This window comes from Haplochromis burtoni, unplaced genomic scaffold (assembly GCF_018398535.1).
Source record: "Haplochromis burtoni strain Fernald_Lab_line unplaced genomic scaffold, NCSU_Asbu1 Contig_43, whole genome shotgun sequence".
NCBI classification, from domain to species: Eukaryota; Metazoa; Chordata; class Actinopteri; order Cichliformes; family Cichlidae; genus Haplochromis; species Haplochromis burtoni.
In genome coordinates, this window is record NW_024582404.1 from 1,872,284 (window position 1) to 1,893,817 (window position 21,534).

General features: G+C 40.5%; 2 protein-coding genes across 2 annotated transcripts in view; one reads left to right on the forward strand and one right to left on the reverse strand.

Moving 5' to 3' along the window:
* The window catches only part of LOC102299138, a 178,958-nt gene extending 175,521 nt beyond the window's left edge, over positions 1-3,437 (forward strand). Inside the window, exon 44 of the mRNA XM_042220112.1 lies at positions 8-3,437. The gene's annotated coding sequence lies outside the window, so the exon portion shown is untranslated. The remainder of the gene's footprint in view (positions 1-7) is intronic.
* LOC102297993 (SEC14-like protein 2) lies at positions 1,001-20,717 on the reverse strand. Its single transcript, XM_005921950.3, has 12 exons — positions 20,394-20,717; positions 15,579-15,654; positions 9,911-9,954; positions 8,225-8,287; positions 7,922-8,110; positions 6,676-6,771; positions 6,536-6,596; positions 6,377-6,460; positions 6,177-6,283; positions 3,233-3,372; positions 2,252-2,421; positions 1,001-2,176 (listed from the first exon to the last, which is right to left on the reverse strand). Exons 1-12 carry the CDS (start codon positions 20,445-20,447, stop codon positions 2,025-2,027), a joined length of 1,236 nt encoding a protein of 411 aa, XP_005922012.1. The 5' UTR covers positions 20,448-20,717; the 3' UTR covers positions 1,001-2,024.
* Positions 20,718-21,534: the final 817 nt, after the last annotated feature.

Below are 21,534 nucleotides of genomic sequence, written 5' to 3' on the forward strand. Positions count from 1 at the left end.
AAAGTAGCCAGTAAGACTGCAAAAGCGCTGTATACATGCAGGTCGATTCTGTTTTTGTCTGATTTGTAGCTCATCTTTATGATGCATTAATACTGTAATCCTGCTCAGCCGGTCGTTGATGAACATACAGTCAGGGAGAGCTGCTCATTTAAGTCTGAATGACTGTTTTTTATAATTTGGAAGAAATAAATAACGTCGAGAAAATAACTGACTATTCCCCAGATGTCACAGCACAGAGTTTACTACACGTCCGAACGACCACAGCGTGAATCATCAGGTGAGTAATACTGCTGTGGCGTTTGATTCTAATTTCCAGGTGTTTCACAGATACCTTATGTTGATGCTTTTTTCTGGTTGCTTTAAAGGTAATCCACAGGTGACAGGGAAAAAACATGAGCCCAGACCTGAATGACTGGCATCTACATTCACTTCCTTTTTGGATGCCTTCCTTGTCTTATGTTACATTTTTAGTAAAAAAAAAAAATTGAAAAACTAGTTTATTTTTCTTAATTTAACGATTATTAAAAAATTTTTGATCACGTTCAGAAAAATAACCGGTGAAGCAAATTCCCAGAAGAGAGAGCAGGTCATCTACTGATCGGAACGTTGGTGGTTCGATTCCTGGCTCCCCCTAGTCTGCGTGCCAAATATCCTTGGGTAAGATATTAACCCCAAATTGCTCTCTGATGCATCCATCGGAGTATGAATGTGTGTGAATGTTACTTAGAAAGCACTTAGAACAATGTGCTTGTGCGAATGGGTGAATGTACAAGTTGTGTAAGGCGCTTTGAGTGTTCAGAAAGAAGAAAAGATAAGAACAAGTCCATTTACAATTTACCATAGTGTCACATTCTGAGTTATTACAACACTGCCTGTATCTAAACTCTGTCCAGTTTGGTTTTTGTATTTGTTTTGCATCAGTATAGTTTTTGGTCTTTAAATCTGTGAAGCATCAATATTGGAACGTACCATGAAAGCTTCAAATCAAACAAAACAAATATTACAATTATTCCATTTTTATTTCTGCACAGCTGTGTTAGTACAGCTTTGAGTCAGACTAACACGATTCACTCACTGGAATAGCAGGAATAATATATACTGTATATTTTACCAAACAAGAGGACTTATTATATTCATTTCTGCCTTCATATTTTTAGTCTTGGACTTAAAACTTAAATATTAAATTATATAATAAATTACATTAATGCAATTCTTTGAAAAACATATTCAGATGAAAGCGTTTTGTTTTTTTTGTGAATGCAAGTTGATTGTTAACACAGTCATGTGAAAAAGAAAGCAATGATCTCAAGCGCAGCAGCAAATCTCCAACAGAATGCTGAAAAAGAAAAGACTCGTGGTGCTGCAATGGTCCGGTCAATATCCAGACCTCGACCTGACTGAAATGCTGTTACAGGACCTCAGGAGAGCTGTGCATAAACCAATACCTGCAAATGTCAACGAGCTGAAGTAATGACGGTGCTGAAGGTGGTTCTATGAGCTACTGAATGATGCGATTCTTAGTTTTCACTGCAGAGTCCTGTGAAATGTTCTTTTTGACATGACAGTGTATGTTCAGGGAAAGCGTGATCACTAGAGGCACAGCTGATAAATGATGAATCAAAAAAAGGACAAATAGCACAAAATTTAGTGCATTTTGCAATAAATTCAAATATTTAGAGTTTTACTTTAATTTTACTGCATCTATAGAAAATACTTCCTTGCACATGGACAAAGTTTGATACTAGTTGAACATTACTGGTTTCAGCTGTTTGTTTACACCGTATCACGCTGTGGTATAACCAGCTCTGACACCAGTGCTGAGTAAAGATAAAATGGGCTGAAAATCTGGGATCCGTGATGTCGGAGAGGAGAGTGGGTGGAGTTTCTAAATAGATGCCACGTGAATACGAGTCACCCAGCACTGAGATATAACACTATTAATCCACACGACATGTTCAAATCAAGTATGTCAGGCTGTGCTTTCTGAGCGGCTAAACATCGCTGATCTGATGACATCATCTTTGTTATAACTGACTGTCGCACTCCACTTCCACGTGGTCGCCAGACTTCCCGTTGTTCTGCGCGGGCTGTAAATGATCAGGAAGCAGGACCTCAACACTGTAGCTGATGCGTTTGGCCTGGAAGATGCTGTAGGTGTTGTCGAATCTCAGCACATCTGTGGAGGACAGAATGGAGTATTTAGACAGCTGGGTTTAACATCACAGAAGCACTCGAACACAAGGCCACTCACAGACTCCTGGACGCTCACAGGTCAGTGAGCCGTCCTCGGGTACTAAGTGGGCGTTGTATCGCTGACTGGGCACGATTTCCTCCATCTCAGCCGCCTTCTTCCATTCACCCTTTTTGGCCTTTTGAAAGACCCCAAATCCGATGTCTCCACCGTCACTGGCAAACTGCCACCTAACAGGATGTAAAAATGCTTTGAATTAGCAAAGCCTTTATTTTGAAAGCTAGACTGTGCTCTACAGTGGTACGGACGTTAGCCGTGGTTTCTCACAACCAAGATGGTGATGGCAGAAACGCTGGTCTCGAGGCTACACAATGGGACTTTAGAAACCAGTGAATGATGTCACGATAGCCATGTCCATGTTTTGTTCTGTCTATGGTCTCACTACAGCTGGGAGAGGACGAACTACGACGAGGCACATTCTTCCCGAGCAATAAGTGGCAGCTCAGGTTGACTGGGACCCTACTCGCTTGATTTTACGTTGTCAGCATGACTGTCACATGTTCAAAATAGCAAACCTAACTTTGTTCTGTTTCTTCTTTTGTCACGATTCTGTGCTTAAAGTTTAAAGATGTAGCTGATTTAATCTTCCTATTTTTCCAGCTGTAGCTTGAACAGAGACCCTTTTGGTTTGCCGTTTGATTTCTTGTGATATAAGTGAACTGAATAAGATCATTTTAAAGATATGGATTGATCTATTTCTCCACGCTCCAAAAATGGACGGCGTGCATCAACCTTTAATCGCACAATGAATGAAGTGAGTGACTTCACAACAAGCTGGCGTGATGAGCCATAATCATATCAGAGCTCTGCGGCTTTGAGTCAGGCTGTCTCTGTAATGATACAGCACATTCTTTTTAAGACCTCTTAGCTACGGCTCATCGACTCCACTCTGAGAAATTTACAGACACTATTCTTTCTACATGACTGTCTCCTTTTGACAGGACCTTTAATCATAGACTCTGTATGACTTTTATCACTGACCTGAGAACGCAGCCGGGGAACAAGATCTCAAAGTCCAGTTGCTCTGAAGAAACTCGGCTGATGGTCACAGACTGCTCGTAATCCACCTTCACATGGTCCCGCACGTAGTAGGAGGGAGGAACTGGTCCAACATGGTTTATCTGCAGCAGAGAGTCAAAAAGTAAAAAAAAAAAAAACAGGCGTCAAATACTCACACAGACAATGAGTGAGAGGTTTGAGAGCAGAAAAGTGAAGGAAAGAAGAAAAGGCTTCACTTACTGTGCCATTATACAGCTATGAAAGCCTGTAAAATGTCTAGTTGTGCACAAAACTGGTAAAAATGTTATAAAGGAGCAACGTGTTCTCTCTTTTCGGTTTTTCTTTTTATTCACATAAAGTCAAACCAATGATGTTCAGCGATTTCCCATAACAGTGCAATACAGGATGCAACCAGCAGAGGGCAGTGACTTCCTGGTGAGACCTGAGCTGCCTGTATTGTTGAATTAATGTCCATCGGTCCAGCAGGTGACGAGCAGGTAAACAGCAGGAACAGACAGACAGAGCTCCCAACTGCAGGTCGAGGTTGAGAAAAGCTGTCACGGTTTCACAAAGTGTCCCGTAAAGTTTTCAGCTGCTTTTGGATGTCAGCTTTATTGTGGAGGAAGTCAAACTATTGTGTAACCACTTCTCTAAAAATCTTGCAGATATGAACCTTTAGGTGATTTTATTTTATGACTGCCACAGAAAAACGAACAGGTACAGAAAAGAAAGGCAGAGGCAAAGAATGAAAACAAAACTAACAGCAAGTGAGAAGAACATCAGTCTGATTCATTTACACAGTTCATACAGGAGGAAGAGTGACGGGGAAAAAACCCTGTGAGGTGCATAAGGCGCTATGTATGTTTCATTTTGTTTAAAGTAGGTTTTTAAAATGAAGTAAATTTCTCAGATTTGTGTCCCCGACCACTCGGCTCCTGTTGGAAACAGAAAGTTGCATTTATCGATTTTCTCTTCTCTCCTTTTACACTCGTGTTGTTCCAGAGAGTTTTATTAGTAAAGCACTTAATAATCTTGTTATTTTAAAAGCTATATAAAAATGATGTTATCAAAGCTGTTTCAAAGCCACTAACTGTTTAACAGTACCTGAAAATAACGAGGCGTCATATCCAGAAACAAATCAGCACAAACTCTTAAACCTTTCTAGTTAAACACTCGTTCTGCAACACAACTACACTGGGCAGCACAAGTTCACACGTGGACCAAAATCAAAATAACACAATAGAAAATCAATGACACACAGCTAGCTAAAGGACAACTAGTTAAACACACAAGGTTAAAAAAAAGAAGCAAAATATTTGAGGCTGAGCGTCTGTTCCCTTCAACGAAGTCAAAATGAATTTCTCTCGTTCTGTTCCTCATCTGTTCTCGGCCCAATTTTTTATCTACAGAAACAGTGACAAACACGGGTCAGTTGTGTCATCTGGAGCTGCGTCTACGGCTGCAGGACTACCAAAGCTGCTGTTTTCTGCAGGGTGAGGCCACTACTCACTTCACAGAACATCTGACATCTACTCAGCAGGGGGGGAGGTTTAGCTGATTATTTTTATTTGCAGGTCTGCAAACATATTATTGGTCATTCATTTTAGTGCAACACACAGGCCCTTTGTATTGTATCAAGAAAGATCTGCTGAACAGTTTTTTGTGTGTGTGTAGCTGTATTGATTTATCCTGCAGCAGGCAGCCAGTCTGGAATAGCCCGTTCATCGTCAGTGACCTGGTTCATCCATGTGTAACAGGATCCTCACACACAGAGCCAGCAGAACATTTTATGATTCAGTGTTAGTAGCCCGGTGGTAGTTTGTTTGGCTGTAGCAGGAGGTTATGTAAAACATAGGCAAATGTAAACCCCCAACATATTAGCATGACATCAAAGCACAGGGGAAGCTGCTAAAACTGTAGGAGCACACGATGCAGATCAGTGAAGGGAAACTACAAAACAGGACTCACAAGTTTCAGTCGATATACATTAAAACGGTAAACTGGTGACTATTTCTGTGTCTACGGGAGGGCTGATTGGCTGTAGTTGGAGTCAGACGCTATCCAATCACAGCAGTTTTGAAAATGAAAGTTGTCACATTGCTTTATTAATTTGAAAACTTAATAAAATTGTCAATAGATTAAAAAAATAACTCATTAATCTTACAATTTTCTGTTATTAATTGTGATTAATCGCCATTACTTGATCAACAGCCTGACTGTAATTACACTTTTCAACTTTATATTTGAGCTTGTAACAGATATTTATGCAACATAATGAAGTAAATGCAGAATAAACACAAAAAATGTTAAATGCTTAAAGCATTCAAATTCAAGGAGCTGCCGGTGATATACGGGGGTATTCAAAGAGAATTTGAATAGTTTTCTTCTGGCACAGGTTCTCTCCTGTGAAATATAACTTTCTTTAAAAACCTACATACTAATTGGTAAGTATACAGTAATATATAACATATATATATATATATATTTTAGTGCTCTCAAACAATTAAAATTTTAATCAGATTCATCACAGCGTTACTGTGGATTAATTTTGATTAATCACGATTAAATATAGTTCATTTTTATTCTACATTAATCGCATTTCATTTTGCATGAGTGATCGCAAGGTGGCTACGTCCTTCTTTTATATACAGTCTTTATGAACATGGGCAAAACAACTACAATAGAATAACAGTCGATAATTTACCCGGCAACCAAAGAAAACATCTTCATACTACTACAGTGAACGACGCTGCTCTTTTAGAGATGTTGAGATTATATGCAGCAGATATATTAATGTCTTATGAGTCCAAAGCACTGATTGTAAATCTGTGATGGATATTTGTCGCCTCCAACTTTTCAGCCATTTTTTATTCAAAAACAAACAAAAACGAGCTAAAACAAGTCAGGATGCTGCAGCCTGACTCACCTTGTTGCGACAGCGAGGGTCTCCGTCAGGATCCGTCAGTTTACCCCCGTATATCGCCGGCAGCTCCTCAGCATCAATGTGGTTCAATAGCACCTCCTGCCAGTTGGCTGTGAAAGCGGCGAAACCGTAACACTAAATTTCACTCTTTCGGGTGACACCCTGTAAACAGGAGGTAGTGACATGCAGCGTTTTTGTCTCACCTCCCAGGATGCAGATCTTTTGTCGCGTGGCCTCACTCAGAAAGTGCTTGACGAGGTTGTAGGCCACAGGAAAGATTTTAGGGGCTGCGACAGAAAAAGCAGAAATCTGTCAATCGGATGTTCAGCTAAATTTGTCATTTTAAAAAAGTATGAAATCACCTTTGATAACAAACAGTTTCTTCAGCCCTTCTGGATAGTTGTCTTCAAACATCTGGAGGATCTGGTGCAACAGAGAAACATCAGCACCAACAGATCTTCTGCTCTTTCTGCTTTTACACTACGTGCATACAAGTCTATACCTCTCCATATGTTTCTATAGCTGGTTTCCATAAGTGCTTCAGGCCTAGACCTTCAACATCGTAGATCATTGTGATCGACTCCACGTTTTTCCCCAGCTGGAAGGAAACGGTGACATAAAGATAGTAAAAGCCTATAAAACATGTTTTGAATCATTTTTAAAAAGTGGCAGAGATGCATGTTTACTGCAGAGTTAACAGTCAAGTTGCTACAAACAGCCACAGTGTGATTAAATAATGTTAGAACATTAAATCATTCAAGTTCAGTGAAATCCAAACAAGACAAGCAGAGTAAAATAAAATGTAAATATTAGGACGCGATTATTTAGTATTTATAAAATTAAGGAATTCATGAAGATTAAAGAATGCTAATTTTGAGCTAATTTTCAATAACTGTGATCTTAAACAGTTGTTGAACTTTAAAACAGCTGCATTAACTTTGATCCTTGTTCAAATAAATTAAAGATGCAGTGCCAAAGGGTCACCAGGTGGGGAGTTATCCCAGGAATATGGCAAATGTGCACAGTATTCAGGCTGGTTGATTTTCAAAATAAAAGCCCAACCAGGACAGATCCTGTTTCTGAAACACTCCTGGTTGTTCTGAAGCCGTGCAAACGATGAAACGATACTGTGCTATCGAAGATGAGGTGGGTTTGTGGGATTGGACCCAAACTAGCAAGTTTTTGTTGATAGATGGTAAATGGTCTGTATTTGTATAGCGCTTTACTTGGTCCTAAGGACTCCAAAGAGCTTCACACTATACACAATCATCCACCCATCCACACACTGGTGATGGCAGCTACATTGTAGCCACAGCCACCCTGGGGCGCACTGACAGAGGCGAGGCTGCCGGACACTGGCGCCACCGGGCCCTCTGACCACCACCAGTAGGCAACGGGTGAAGTGTCTTGCCCAAGGACACAACGACCGAGACTGTCCAAGCCGGGGCTCGAACTGGCAACCTTCCAATTACAAGGCGAACTCCCAACTCTTGAGCCACGATCGCCCTCATAAAAATTCCCAGCTTCTGAGGGTACCTGCTGGTCGCTGTCAGCCTGCAGCACCACGGGCCTGTGGGTGCGGACGACTTAACGACTGTTAAGAACTAAAAGTTGAATCCTAACGATCTTGTTTTTTAACTGGTGAAAGACAAAATCAGATTTTGCACCACCTGAATGCAGTTTTGCTGCAGCTGAGCTTTGAGTGTTTTAGTCTGAGGTGTGAACAGGAACGCTGCGTCTGCTCTTACTCTCTCCGACTGGAGGTTACACTCCTTCTGAAGCATCTCGCAGTCTCTGATCTTGGACTTGATGAAGTCTTGCTTGGAGGCAGACAGAAAGAGGCCCTTAGGATCTACGGGTCCGATGACATCGTACCAGATGGGGCTGCCCTCGCGGTCATAACCGCACATGCCTCCTGACAGATATTTCTCGATTACCTGCAAGAAAACCCCCATGTTGATATCAAACAATAGTAGCGAAGAAGCCGTGTCATTTTCTAAAAGTACAATGAAGCTACATCACATGTACATAAAACCTTTTTAGGGGGTTACCTCTGGTGGACGCCACTCAGTGATTATTGTGTCTACTTTCATCTGTTTCCTGAACTCCAAATGCTGGAAGAAAAGATGGACGCATGTTAGCTTCTGTTGTTATTGTTGTGCCATCTGTGCTTCTGTTGTCCTCATCTCTTATTGATTCCTGTATGTTTACTCTTGTTTTGCTCACTTTCCATCCTCCTTGTGAGTCTTTCTGTTGTCTGTGTGAGTACGGTCTTGGCCACACTTTTCGTTAACTTCCTGTTTTATTTGGTGCAATTCTCTGTCGCTTGCTACATTTTTACTTCCTTCTTTTGTTCTTTTCCACACTCTGAGTGTCTGATTTATTTCAGCTCTTCGCCTGAACCTTTCCCTCCATGTGTGTACTCAGTCTGTGTCTATGCCCTCAGTTGTTGTGTCTCCTCCTGTTGTGCTTCTTGTTTGATTTTATGAGGCCATCATTGTGCAGTTTCCTGTTGTTTTTATTTGAGATAGTAACTGGGGATTGTTAGCCTCTGGTTTCCCGTTCACTTCTTATGGGAGTTTGTTCGTAACTTCTTTTTTCAAGATTAGAGGTCATCACTTCAAAAATTATTAATTTTTTTCATTTGTTATTTAGTAGTTCTCACCATTAAATATCAGCAGGGCTGCAGTTGAAACAAACAACTGTGTTACCCACATTAATAATCTGTCTCAATGACAGAGCTGAAACACTGAGAACTGTCTTTTTTATATACACAGCAGGGGTGGGGAACTCCAGGCCTCGAGGGCCGGTGTCCTGCAGGTTTGGATGTGTCCTTGATCCAACACAGCTGATTTAAATGGTTAAACGACCTCCTCAACAAGTCCTGAAGTTCTCCAGAGGCCTGGTAATGAACTAGTCATGTGATTCAGGTGAATTGACACAGGGTGAGATCCAAAACCTGCAGGACACTGGTCCGCATACAGCATAAGAACCTGGGATTGTATCCAGATGCCAACTTGGAGTGAAACGTGAAGGTGGCAAACAACAGAGGAAATCTGCCTTCAGCGAAAACATGAACGCGAACCGGATCCTACCTGCAGCATTCAGGTTTGAAAATACAGGACATTTTCTCAGAGGTGTCTGATGTCATCAGGGGCTAAAGTGTTGGTTGACATTTATTTTCTCATTTCCTATCCTCCCTTCAGACTTTGCATAAAGTACGTGTGCATTTTTTGTTGAAGATGACAACTAGCAATGGAAGCAACACGTGAATGATTAGTAGTCGCTTTAATCCCTGGTTGAATCATGCATGAACTGTGTTTCATAGATGATACAAACACGACAAATACAGAAACAGCAAATAATCGCAAACGCAGCTTCACATACTCTGCCCCTAGTGGACAACAGCAAATTTAGTCACAGTAAATCTTATCCCATCAATGGAAATGCTTCTTTAATCCTTTTTATCTACATCTTATCTCTTTGGTGGCAGTGATGACTCAGTTTATCCACAGCGTAAAATTACCACACTGCTCCTCTCTAATCTGGAGCCACTCCCACACTAATGAGCATTGTGTGCTGCAGCTAAGCGCATGAATGTCGTTCGCTACATGGGAACGCATTATGGTCGTACTTTGGCTCGCGGTTCAGCAGTGCAATGCATTTCTAGAAGAGTGTTACACGTGGAAGCCCTTTAAAAGTCCAGGCCTACAAAACTGAAAGTCCACGTTTATTACCTTTCGCAGCATTGCCTCAGACTTCTGGATATTGAAGTTCCTGGCTGAAAAGGAGAAATAAAAAGCAATGATCAATGCTGAAATCCATCTTCTATTCCACATTGTAGAGAGATGAAGCTTGAATGGGATTATACAACAGGTGCAAATTAAAATGATAAAATAAGAGAGCGCAGAAACGAGACAAGAAACATCATTTTGCTGCGATTCTTAAAATTTAGATAGTAAAATGTAATATTTTAAACAAATGTTTAATGCTGAATTATACAATGTAGGATATGTTACATAAAACTAAAACCACTGCGCAAACACATGGTGCTGTAATTAAAGGGGCAGCTGGTGATGTAGAAAGGCTTTCATTTATATAAGCTTCCTCTGGAATTTTCTCTCATATTATTCCTAAATCTGCTTATCAACAGGAATCTAACGGAAATATTAGCAGGAATAATGGCAGTACAGTGCTCATGTTGGAACTATGTCATTCCAACTTTGGCCAAATAACATAAAAATAAATCGTGTAAAGGTGTCAGACACAACGATCCGAGAAGCCAGGAGTTATTAAAATGTTGCCGCTGATGTTTTTGAGTGATGGTGGCGCCATTATGCAGAAATATAAACCAGTCTCTTAAATGATCAAACTTTGGTCGGCGTGCAGCTCTTCTCCGTAACGCAGTCGGCATTAAGACCACGGTGTGAGTACGAGTGATGCAGGGCAGAGTGCACACACAGGCTAATGCTCCTTTTAAGGTGATTAGCTCTGCAGCTGACAGTCCGGTGGAAAGACACGACAGTGCTGTGAACCGAGACATCTTACTCAACCACTAGATTACACTGCAGCTAATGCTTCCTCCTGGCACACTAACAGCAACCTCGAGGACACTCAAGCACAAAGCAGGGCCAGGATTAAGACCTGGCCACCTCTTACTCTGGGTCAGTAACGACATGCATGTCACCTTAATGGTCTGAAGTAACGGTTTCAACCTTTTAAATTTTAGGTGACAGTTATTTTTTCAAACGCCACTTGGTCTATATGATATTAGAGGCCAGAATGTCCAAATTTACAGCATTGAAAACACAAAAATAAGACAAATGAGACAAAAATCAAAACAGCTTTGGCTTCTGTGGGTAGTTGTCCACTTCATCAACCATCCACCCCACCATGCTTTGACACTGTTTGACACTTTACCAGTTGCCTACTGGTGGTGGTCAGAGGGCCCGGTGGCGCCAGTGTCCGGCAGTCTCGCCTCTGTCAGTGCGCCCCAGGGTGGCTGTGGCTACAATGTAGCTGCCATCACCAGTGTGTGAATGGGTGGATGACTGGTTGTGTAAAGCGCTTTGGGGTCTTTAGGGACTAGTAAAGCGCTATACAAATACAGGCCATTTACTGTTTCTGCAGATATCCGTGCCTTTGTGTGCATCAGTGCTGTTTATGACTGCTGCTTGCTAATGAACCTCGCCACGCTCTCTGGCTTCCTGTTTTCCATTTGCTATTTTATTTTGTTGATTGCTTTTCCCCGGGGTTTCTTTCTTGGGTGCTTTCGCTCCCTGTCTGTCGCCCTGATCCTCTGCAGCCGTCTCCCACCTGTGCTCTGTTCCCACCTGTGCTCTGTTCCCACCTGTGCTCTGTTCCCACCTGTGCTCTGTTCCCACCTGTGTCTCGCTGCTTTCTAACTGACTGAAGTCACCTGGAGGTGTCTGTGTGGCAAAAGTGCTTCAGCGCTTCCCTTATGATCCCCTTTAGCAGAGGCTTCACAGGAGCGTCCTTTACCTTTACCACCATTAACCAAAGCTAATGATTAACGTGGCTGACAAGTGGCACACCTGTAAATGCTGGTTAATAGTATTTTTCACTCCAGGCCATAACTTGCCGTTGTGTTCTGAGCCTTCAATGAAAGGCTGGTAAAACCACAGATGTAATCACAGCGTGACACAGCTCTAACGAAATCTGCTTCTTACATAAAGAAAGTGGATTTATACACACAAACAGTCTTTACATAAAGATTAGAATTATCCAATTACATTTAAGTTATACAATCACTTAATTCTAATGCCAGCTTTTAGAAACTTTCATTAATTTACTGCATTTGATAAGAAGTAATAAGGAGTAGTACTGGATCCTCTCTCCAAAAGGAAGAAGTATAATATATATTATAATATATATATTATATAAGTATATAAGTATAATCAAATAACATGATTAACCTCCTAGGACCTGGCGTCCACATATGTGGACATCACATTTTGGGTTATTTAGACCAAAATACTCAATTTTGCTCTACAAGGGTCTGATATCCACTTACGAGGACGTTATAATGCTACTGTTCTATCGAAATTTTAAATCAATATCCTCATATTTGGCTCTCATTTTTCTTAGAAACAAATTGGGTAAAAGAAATAAATAATAAAATCTGGTAATTCTTTGTTTTTACATTAATCAGGACCCAATCAGCCCAAATATCAAAGAGAAATTAAAAATGCAAGTCGTGGAAGAGTTCAGGTCTTAGGAGGTTAATCAGCTCTGTGCATCATGGATCTCTTTTCCTTATAAAATTCCTTATGAGCTCATGATGCTTTCCCTCATAAAAATTTTAAGGAAAAGACCCTCGAGGTCATTTTGGAGTATTCGACTGCAGCTAGTCTGTCAGGGCTTCTGTTTAAGCTGCCTGGTGATCTCTGCACTGGATTCCTATTTTGTGGCTACTTCTGGGGATTCTGCTTGTAGCAGTAAAGGCTCCTTTTTATGTTTCACATTTGGGCTCTATCCATGCACCTTCACTTCACAGCTCCAGACATTTTCAGCGTCGACTTTAGGTGTAATAAAAGTTTACGATGTGCCTCATTACGGGTACAAAGCCTCCGTGTGCAGCTCATTGTCGGATAACTCTGATAGTCTCGCTGCTATCACTGGTGCATGCTCGCTAAAAAACAATGCAGGGAGATCAAACTCCAAAATTAAGCGATAATGTATTTGTGCACCTTACAGGGACTCTTACTGTTCTAAAGAAAGAACGCGTGCTAATATCAAAGGAAAACAAAACGTCATCATATGAACATGTTCCCACAAACGTGATTAACACTGTGGTCGTCAGAAGAGGAAGTCTCTGTACAAAATGTTGGCGCTTGTGGTTAATAAACGCTGACTCAGCAGACTCTGTTTGATGATCACAGGCTGAAGTGGTAACATTTTCTCTGCCATTTAACTCTCCTGCTGATCCTTGCTGCACTCACAGCACACAGACATCCCTGACTGGCTTTAATGGAAGTGATCGGGCTTTTCACATTTCTTCTCATTCCCACAGTATATGTTCTTTTCTTGTTTATTTACCAGGAAACCAAGATGGAAGGTTGTTGGTTCAATCCCTGGCTCCCCCAGTCTGCACAGAATTTGATATTTTAATGGTGATCATGCGTCCTCACCATGTGCCAAGTCGAGCTATTTGCTTCAAACCAATAAACCACACCACTGTTTCTCATCTGACACGCCTCTCAAAGCTCCCGTCAGATGGACTCTACAACATCTCCACCAACAACACCTCTGATGTTTAACGTTCAAATTGTGGCTTGTAATCTAAAATTATTTGAGTGGTGTACAAGCACAACATAAATGGCACTCCAGGCCCACGTAAATCTGGACAGATTATCGCAGACTTGCAGTCGAACAGTGACGACCATCAATTACTACTAGAATTCTCTTTCAGTCACTCATCCAGTTAATTTCAGTTCTTTCTTTCTTTAAAAGCTACTCTAAATTATGTTTAGTGAACACTGAAAATAACCGGTCCTTTATTTTAAGCTAGCCATACGTTTAGTTAATTAAACTTGTTATTCATTATTTTAGGAAGCTATTGCAACTTTTTATCCAGTGCAGTCTACCTACCAAGTGTAAAAATCTATGGTTTAATCTGAGGAGAAGACATAAATCCTTTTACGGTTGCATCAGGAAGGGCATCCCACCTGCTGCGGTGAATTTGGTGAATAAGGCAGCAGATGAAAAGAGCTTTTATCCTCTACGTTTAGCTAAGACTATGCATTTCCATATTCTTAGCCAACAGCTTGAACTGCCAACCACACTTTAATCAATATTTCCTAACTGTGTCACCCTCATAGTTTAACTACAGTACCGTGCAAAAGTGTCGAGCCACCCCTCATTACCTTATATTTTGTTAGGAAAATGGGAAACAGGTGCAGCATGTGTACATACAGATGGAAATAGATGTAAGGTAAATATCTAGTTTTTACATTTCCAATGATCCATGATCTTGAAAGTCAATATGGTTCGACCAGGCACCATCTTCGAGTGCTTATTCATCACTTTTAGGCAACTTTTCAGCTCAGATTTGTTCAGGTTGCATGCAGGTTTTTTCAGATTGGTTACAGATACAGAACTAATCTGTTCATGTACCCCGTGGCACAAATACCTCCTGGGGTACTTTTGCCTCTTGGGAATCACTAAGCTGCACTGTTCCTACAGTGTGATGCTGAGCGTGACATAACTCGTATCATTTAGAGCATGCATTGTCCAAACAGACCTTCATTGTCGATGTTTGGAGCTGTGACGCTCAGCTTTCTGAGAAGCAAATCAGGCATTTCACAGCATTTACGCTCATTTAGTAAGGCCGACTTAAAGAGAACAGCACGCCCTAACCGCCAGCCTAAATGCTCATTATGAGACACTTCTTCATTGTTATCAAAATCCAGGGAACTGAAACCTAGAAGAGCAGCAGACAGCCGTAGTGCACCTTTAATGCGATTAGCCGTGGATTAGCCTGATACATGGAGTGCTAGGCTTCTGCTTCAGGACTTAATCAGAACAAGGCCTGCTTTAATCGCTGTGCTTCCTCCAGGGTGCAAAACTACCACCTATTCAGACTCTGGATATCAGTTACACAAAGAAGACCTCCAATTTTTGTATTTATCTCTTATTTATTTGACACCTTTTGGCAAAAGAACTTCTCCTCTCGACAGCAACTTTAGCAATCGTGATCTGATGGCACCGTTTTGCCAAACACATTTGCTTTGCAAAAAGAAGCTCTATAAACTCTCTATAGGCTCCTCTTGTTAGTCTGCATCGTGTTATTTTATTGTATTTATTCACATTTGTATATTTTACAGTGTCAGAGCTGACAGGCAGGGAGGGACAGATTAGTGTGTGTGTGTGTGTGTGTGTGTTTTGGTTGTGTGTGTGTGTGTGTGTGTGTGTGTGTGTGTGAGTGTGTGTGTGTGTGTCTGTGTGTCTGTGTGTGTCTGTGTGTGTGTGTGTGTGTGTCTGTGTTGTGCTGTGTATAACGGAGGGTTCAAGCCACAACAATGCCCTGCGTGAACCAGACGCAGACAGAAGGGTGGGGCCTACGGGGGCATTAAAAAGGGGTACAAGAAGACCCGCCTCCCCCTCTCTCAACGGTATAAGAGGTGTCGTGCTGAGTGCACATGTTGGTTTATGTGAGCAGAGTCATGAAAACACGTTGCTTCATGTCTTTTCATGCAATAAGCCACCACGTTATTTCACTCGTCTTACTCCACAAGTGAAATAATGTGACCAGATTTTTTCCCAGTTTGCATTACAGGAGAAAACAACTTTAGCGTGTAGGAATGTGGAATTATGGGAAAACTTCTGCTTTTTGCCATTTTCAGTTTGGGAGAAGTGACAGATGCAAAGTGGTAGTAAACTCACCTCTGAGCCAACGTAAGAGGAAGTGGTCATGCTGTGCAGGAAGTTGAGGAAGAATATCTTGTACCCGTACTCGAAACTGCAATCGGACACGGGAGAAAAGAAGAGGCATGTGACTTCAGAGGAAACGTTTCACTAAATGTCTCCAGCTGTGAGCCTGGGAGTGAAAACCGGCCTTAAAAGAGGTTTTTCTTCACAGTGGTGTGTGTCACCGAATCTTGTGACTTAATGACTATTTTCCATTACAGCTGATGCCTGTAAACATGTTTGCAGAGCCCGAGGCAGGCTCACGTGACATTTTAGGCTCTAAACTGACATGCTGTTGGCTATAAAGTAAAACAAATACATATAGATAAGGACGAGTATGGAATCATTTCCCCTTGCAACACATGCAGGTTGATTCCTTTCTACAGACTGTGACTTACAAGAGTCACTGGCACAAATAAATGTGAATGCAAGCTTTGCAAAATTGCTGTATCATGATTTATATTCACTCAATGTATCAACTCATTGTATCACATTGATAACAGCTCTCCCCCTTATCTGTTATCAATGTGAACAGATAAGGCACAAGTTTATTTTGAAATAAGCAGATTTTACTGATAAAACATGCAAAAAAAAATCAAGTCAAATAATAAGTTTGGGGCCCATAAGAGGCCATATAAACTCAAATCAACCCCAGGTTGGTGCAGGAGGTTAATTCTTGGGGGTGTGGCTGCAGGTTTTGCAATCATAGAAAAGTATTTGTTGAGAAAAGAAACAGATGGAGGATGGATTTGTCAGATTTTCTTCCTAAAACAAAGAAGAAATATTTGTATCGCTGGTTTTGTCAGTTTAATGTAAAACAAAGGGCAGAAATAAACGGCAAATATTAAAAGTTCAGTTGCTGCAAAATTCAGGATGGTCAGGTTTTCCATTAGGATGGAGGAGTTTGTTCCCATACAGCCACTAAAGCTCAGTCAGTGTGTCTGTCCATCCCTGAGGTGTTGGATGAGCTGGAGGTTTCATGTATCTGTGCGGACTAGTTCAGTTCTGAAATAACAAACCCAGTTCTTTAAGTGCCTGGCTTTATGTGCACTATCATGTTGAAACATGTCAAGTGTCCTGATATCAGTGTGTCACCTTGATCACGTGACGTTACCTGAAATCCACACACCTTCCACTTAACACCATATTCCGGCAAAATACGAGACACACCCAGAAAGCCAGACAACCCAACCGACCTCTCAGGCCTGAAATACTTTTTCAACCACTGAAAACCACTGCTGTAAAAAGATATTGATTAAACCTACAATTTTATTGGTCTAACTTTATGTGTTTTAATGTCTTTTCATATATAGAAATAAAGTCACATCCTTCTGTCCACGCACCAAACCTACAGTAACTGCTGCTGGTTTTAACCATAAATCACTAAAACGTTTTTTTGCACCCACAGTTTAAATCAGATACTTTGCCAGGCAATGAAAATCAGTTTTTTCAGCAGCACCAAAACTTCCCATAAACCCATAACTTAACGGATGTGGATAAGAGACACAGGAGCATCTCATATGCTTCACAGCACCAGACTGAGAAAAGAAGAGCAAACAATTTTTTTTTTTTTTTTTTTGGTTTGTTACTCGATTAAAACGATCATGACCCATCATTTTAGATGACAGTTAATGAGATCTTTAATTTCCATCTTTAATTTAATAAGCCTGAGATCATTTTAGAAAAATATGTGCAATTTTAGCAATATACCACACTGCATGTGGATTACAATGTTCACATAATAGTGAACTTTTAAAGACACATGGAACTAAACGGCTGTTGAGTAAAGCTGGAATCACCACGATCGCCTGGAGCAAACTACTAAACCCTGATGCTGTGTGAGTGTGCGCACAGATCAACAAAGATAAAAGCACTGTATGAATGTGGGTGTGACTCGGTGAAGGAGTCTTGCAGTAGAAATGCTAGTCTATGTATAATTTATCTACCTTTTATCATAACAGTGTAGTATATGTCTCAATCTTTCTTACTGTAAAAACACTCCTGCCCTGCAGCAGAGACCTCTGCTGTGGAGGGTTAATATGAACTAAAAGAACATGTCCATAAACTTTTGGCCTTATCGTACACTTTGCAGTGTGTATAGATGCAGATAACAGACTTTCCCTTCAGCTAAATGATGAATGACAGCAGACCCCTGACATCATATGATAACAGATGTGGAGCTGAACGTGGTCTTCCAACAGGACTGCTCTTAATGGGGTGCAGCTGATAATGTTGCTAATGACTAAGAACTGTTTTTTTTTTTTTCTCAATGTTTATTTATGCAGAAAGGAATTATTTTGCGAGATTGTCGTGGCAGAGCCTGTTTTTTCATAAACAAATTTACACACCCACTGTGACGTTTCCCATCATTTAGGGCAGTCGTGTTATGAACCCTGTGTTTTGTGTTTTTGGACCTTCAAGTTCTGTTATTATAAACTTTCTTCAGTTTAATTCTCAGTGTCTTGTTGTGTTCTCACTGTTGTGTTTATTGTGTTCCCTGTCTCAGTTCACCCTTCCTCACCCGTGTTGCCTGTGTCTAGTTAAGTCTCCATCGCTATGCTAAGTTCCTTCCTGTTTTATTCTGATATTCTCCATATTTTTGTGCCCTATATTCAGTTTTGCTTCCCTTGTCTTGTTTTCCCTGATTGGTTTCAGCTGTGTACTCTGGTGTTTCTAATTCGCCTACACTGAACTGAATGTTTGTCTGCCTGTGGCTTTTCCATTGTGTTGCTCCTGTTTGGCTTTATGTGATTTGTTTCCTGCTGGATTTAAACAACACAAACATAAAGGTTTGTTTTTTCTTCCTTAATTAATTCCATCTGATGAGTCCAGTAATCTACACAATCCATCACATGACAAAGGGTGGATCTGACTGTGAAACCACAAGCTCACTGGCTTGTGATTAGCCGCTCACAAGCTGTTAACCAATAACTGTATCCAGAAATGTTCCAGTAAAACACTGTCCTTGTGGGTTTATTGGATGAGTTACTGGTTTCATGTCATAACAAATACAAAATTAAGTCCATTTTGTAAACTACAGGGACCCTAAGAGTCAGAAGGATTATTCAGGATATGCTCACTTGTTACTAACCTGTGCAAGGACAAAAAATGTTATTTTTCTTGACAGCTCAATGACCGCAGCATGTTTCAAAAGTAATTTATGTAATTTATTGGTTAAAGGAAATCACTGTGTCACTGTCTGAAATACTAGTTTGAACAATAAACATAATACTGAAATTTGAACTTATGTTTTGCAAAGGTCTTGAGCCACATCACATTTCTTTATAATTAACAGTTTGTTAGAAAAATGGGAAATGGGTGCAGCGACTTACTGAAACATAAGGCACAAACAGGAGCTTGAAAGTCAATATTTGGTTTGACGTCTTTAGGAATAGTTCTCTATGGTTCATGAAGGACATTCGAAGCTCTTCTTTAGATGTTGGTGGCTTTTTGTTTCCCATTGTCTGGCTACATGATCCCACACTGCAATGATAATGTTGAAATCCAGGCTCTGGAGAGGCCGATCATGACTGCTAGTGCTCCATTTGGTGTTGTTTGTTTGTTTTCTATCCATGATGGGTTTACTGCACTGGCTGTGTGGTTGGGATCAGTGTCATGCTGAAAAACGAAGCCGTTGCCAATCACATGCTTTCCAGATGGTTTTGTATGGTGGATGAAAATCTGATTGTACTTTCCCAAGTTCATAATTCCATTCATTTAGACAAGATCACCGACATCACCGGCCCCAAAATATAAAGAAATGATGATGGCTCAAGACGTTTGCACAGCACTATAAATCTGAAATAGCACCTATTGTTTTTCAGTGATGTTTTCCCACTCTCACTTCTTGGTGGAAAATGTGCACCGACGAGCACAGGGGTAATCTTAAAAAAGACATTTTAATATATTTTTATTAACACTTTGTTTACATACAGATGAAGAAAAGGACATTTTTAATGTCAGTGAGACGTAAATGTTACTGTGCCAAAAACTAACTGCAGCTCCTTTTTCTGTCTCAGAATTACTTGTCCGTTGTTTGGCAAATTATAGGCCAAAAAGTCATTTACATTCATTTAAATATGGATACAAATGTTTTTTGGCAAATACACAAATAATTATTTGGAACATCACTGGCTTGTAAAATATTAGGATTTTAAATGTATTGAACACTGACTATCTAATGGGTTTTAGACAGCAACTAAAATCTGAGTTTCTTAGTCAGATTAGCGGATTATTTTCTACAACGCCGTCCTTATTCTATGGGCTGAATTCTGATCTTAAAAAAAAATCAAAATATAATCAAGTTTAATACAACAACAACAATAATTTAAAAAAATCCTTATAAACCCTTCATAAAGTGTGGCTTACTGACAGACTCACAGAAAATAAAGACACCACAGTGTCAAACTTGGGTGATATTTAAATTTAATCTAGTTTAGCAAATTTAAGCTTCCTCCATAGTCTCTTTGCTGATCAATAATACATCAGTATATGGCTAACATTAACAGAAAACATTAGTGCTGCGTATAAACCCTTAATATTTTCGGTTAATTAGACAGAGGAGACTCCACTGTGATATATGGGCTAGAAAGGAAATAAATGCAGGACAGCGTCTGTGCGCATGCTGTGGCAGCTCACTGTGAGCCTCTACACACATTATTAGAGCGTTTCACACTGTGACGGAAACCACACACTGTGAAAACAGCGAAGCAGATGAAGACAGATAAGGCCAGAGTGAAAGCATCACCCCATTCAGTCGCGTTATCAAACTCTTCTTATTATGAAACTGACCTGCTCCAGCGCCTCAGCCTGTTTAGGACTCAGGTCTCCCACTCTCCCGCTCATGCCTCCGACCTGTGGATAAAGACAGCAGAGCTCCTTCAAAGTTCCGTCTTTGACGCCTCCACGTGATGCTCATCCACGGCCTCAGCGTCCTGCTATCCTCCGGTGTCACTGCCCGGTGGTGCAAAACGTATGAGGGGGGGGGGGGGAATGTAAACACAGCGCTCACACCGCCTGTTTTTACCCTATGGTTAAAGATCCAGCCCAGCTGGCTAACTCAGCCAAAGAAAAAGGGGAAAATGACAGGAGCGTCATTCTGCAGCAGAGGGAGGGGCCACGGAGAGCAGAAGCCCCGCCTTCTCTGCTCATAGGTTCACTCACTATTAAAATCATGTTATTAAATACAGAATTATTCAATGTATCTTTCGCCATTAAATTGTCGAGCTAATCACCTGAAAATAAAGAGTAAAGTAATTTAATTTACGAGGCCTTACACTGAGAATTTTAAGCTCTTTAACGTTTAATAGTAGGTGTTTTTTCCCTTTTGGGTAAGACATTGTCGGGACAGAAAGGAGACGATCTTTGGAAAAAGAAAATAAATTAACAACAAATCTTGCACATGCGCACATACAATATGCGTTTTCACATCGTTAATTAAATCAGGTTATTGCGTATTATGCCACTTTTTATAAAGTTATGTTTAACTGCGTATTATTAGTTTTAATTTATCATTAAAACTAATAATGTGTGAGTGTGCTATCCTATATCGTACCGGGCAAGTGAGAAAATGAACTTGTTAAAAGATCCTGATTTTTATCTCCAGTGCTTTCTGAAAAATATTAGACTTTATTTAAGAAAAAAAAAAAGACTTTGGGAATTTAGTTATTCACCATCTTAGTATAAACAACAGGCCGTTTTGAAAATGTTTTATACGGAACTTTAGCTGTAGGGTTGAGTCCTAGCTTTAAAGCGAAAAAGGAAGTGTGGGAGAGTACTTCTCTCGGTGTTTTTATTCGTCTCTGTTTAAATTAAAAGCTCAGCGACTGTACGCTAGCGTGAGAAACAGTCATATGCTAAAGTTGGCAGTTCATAACCAGTATGATACATCGATAGCTAATCAACAGCATTAGCATGTGATTTAATTTCTGTC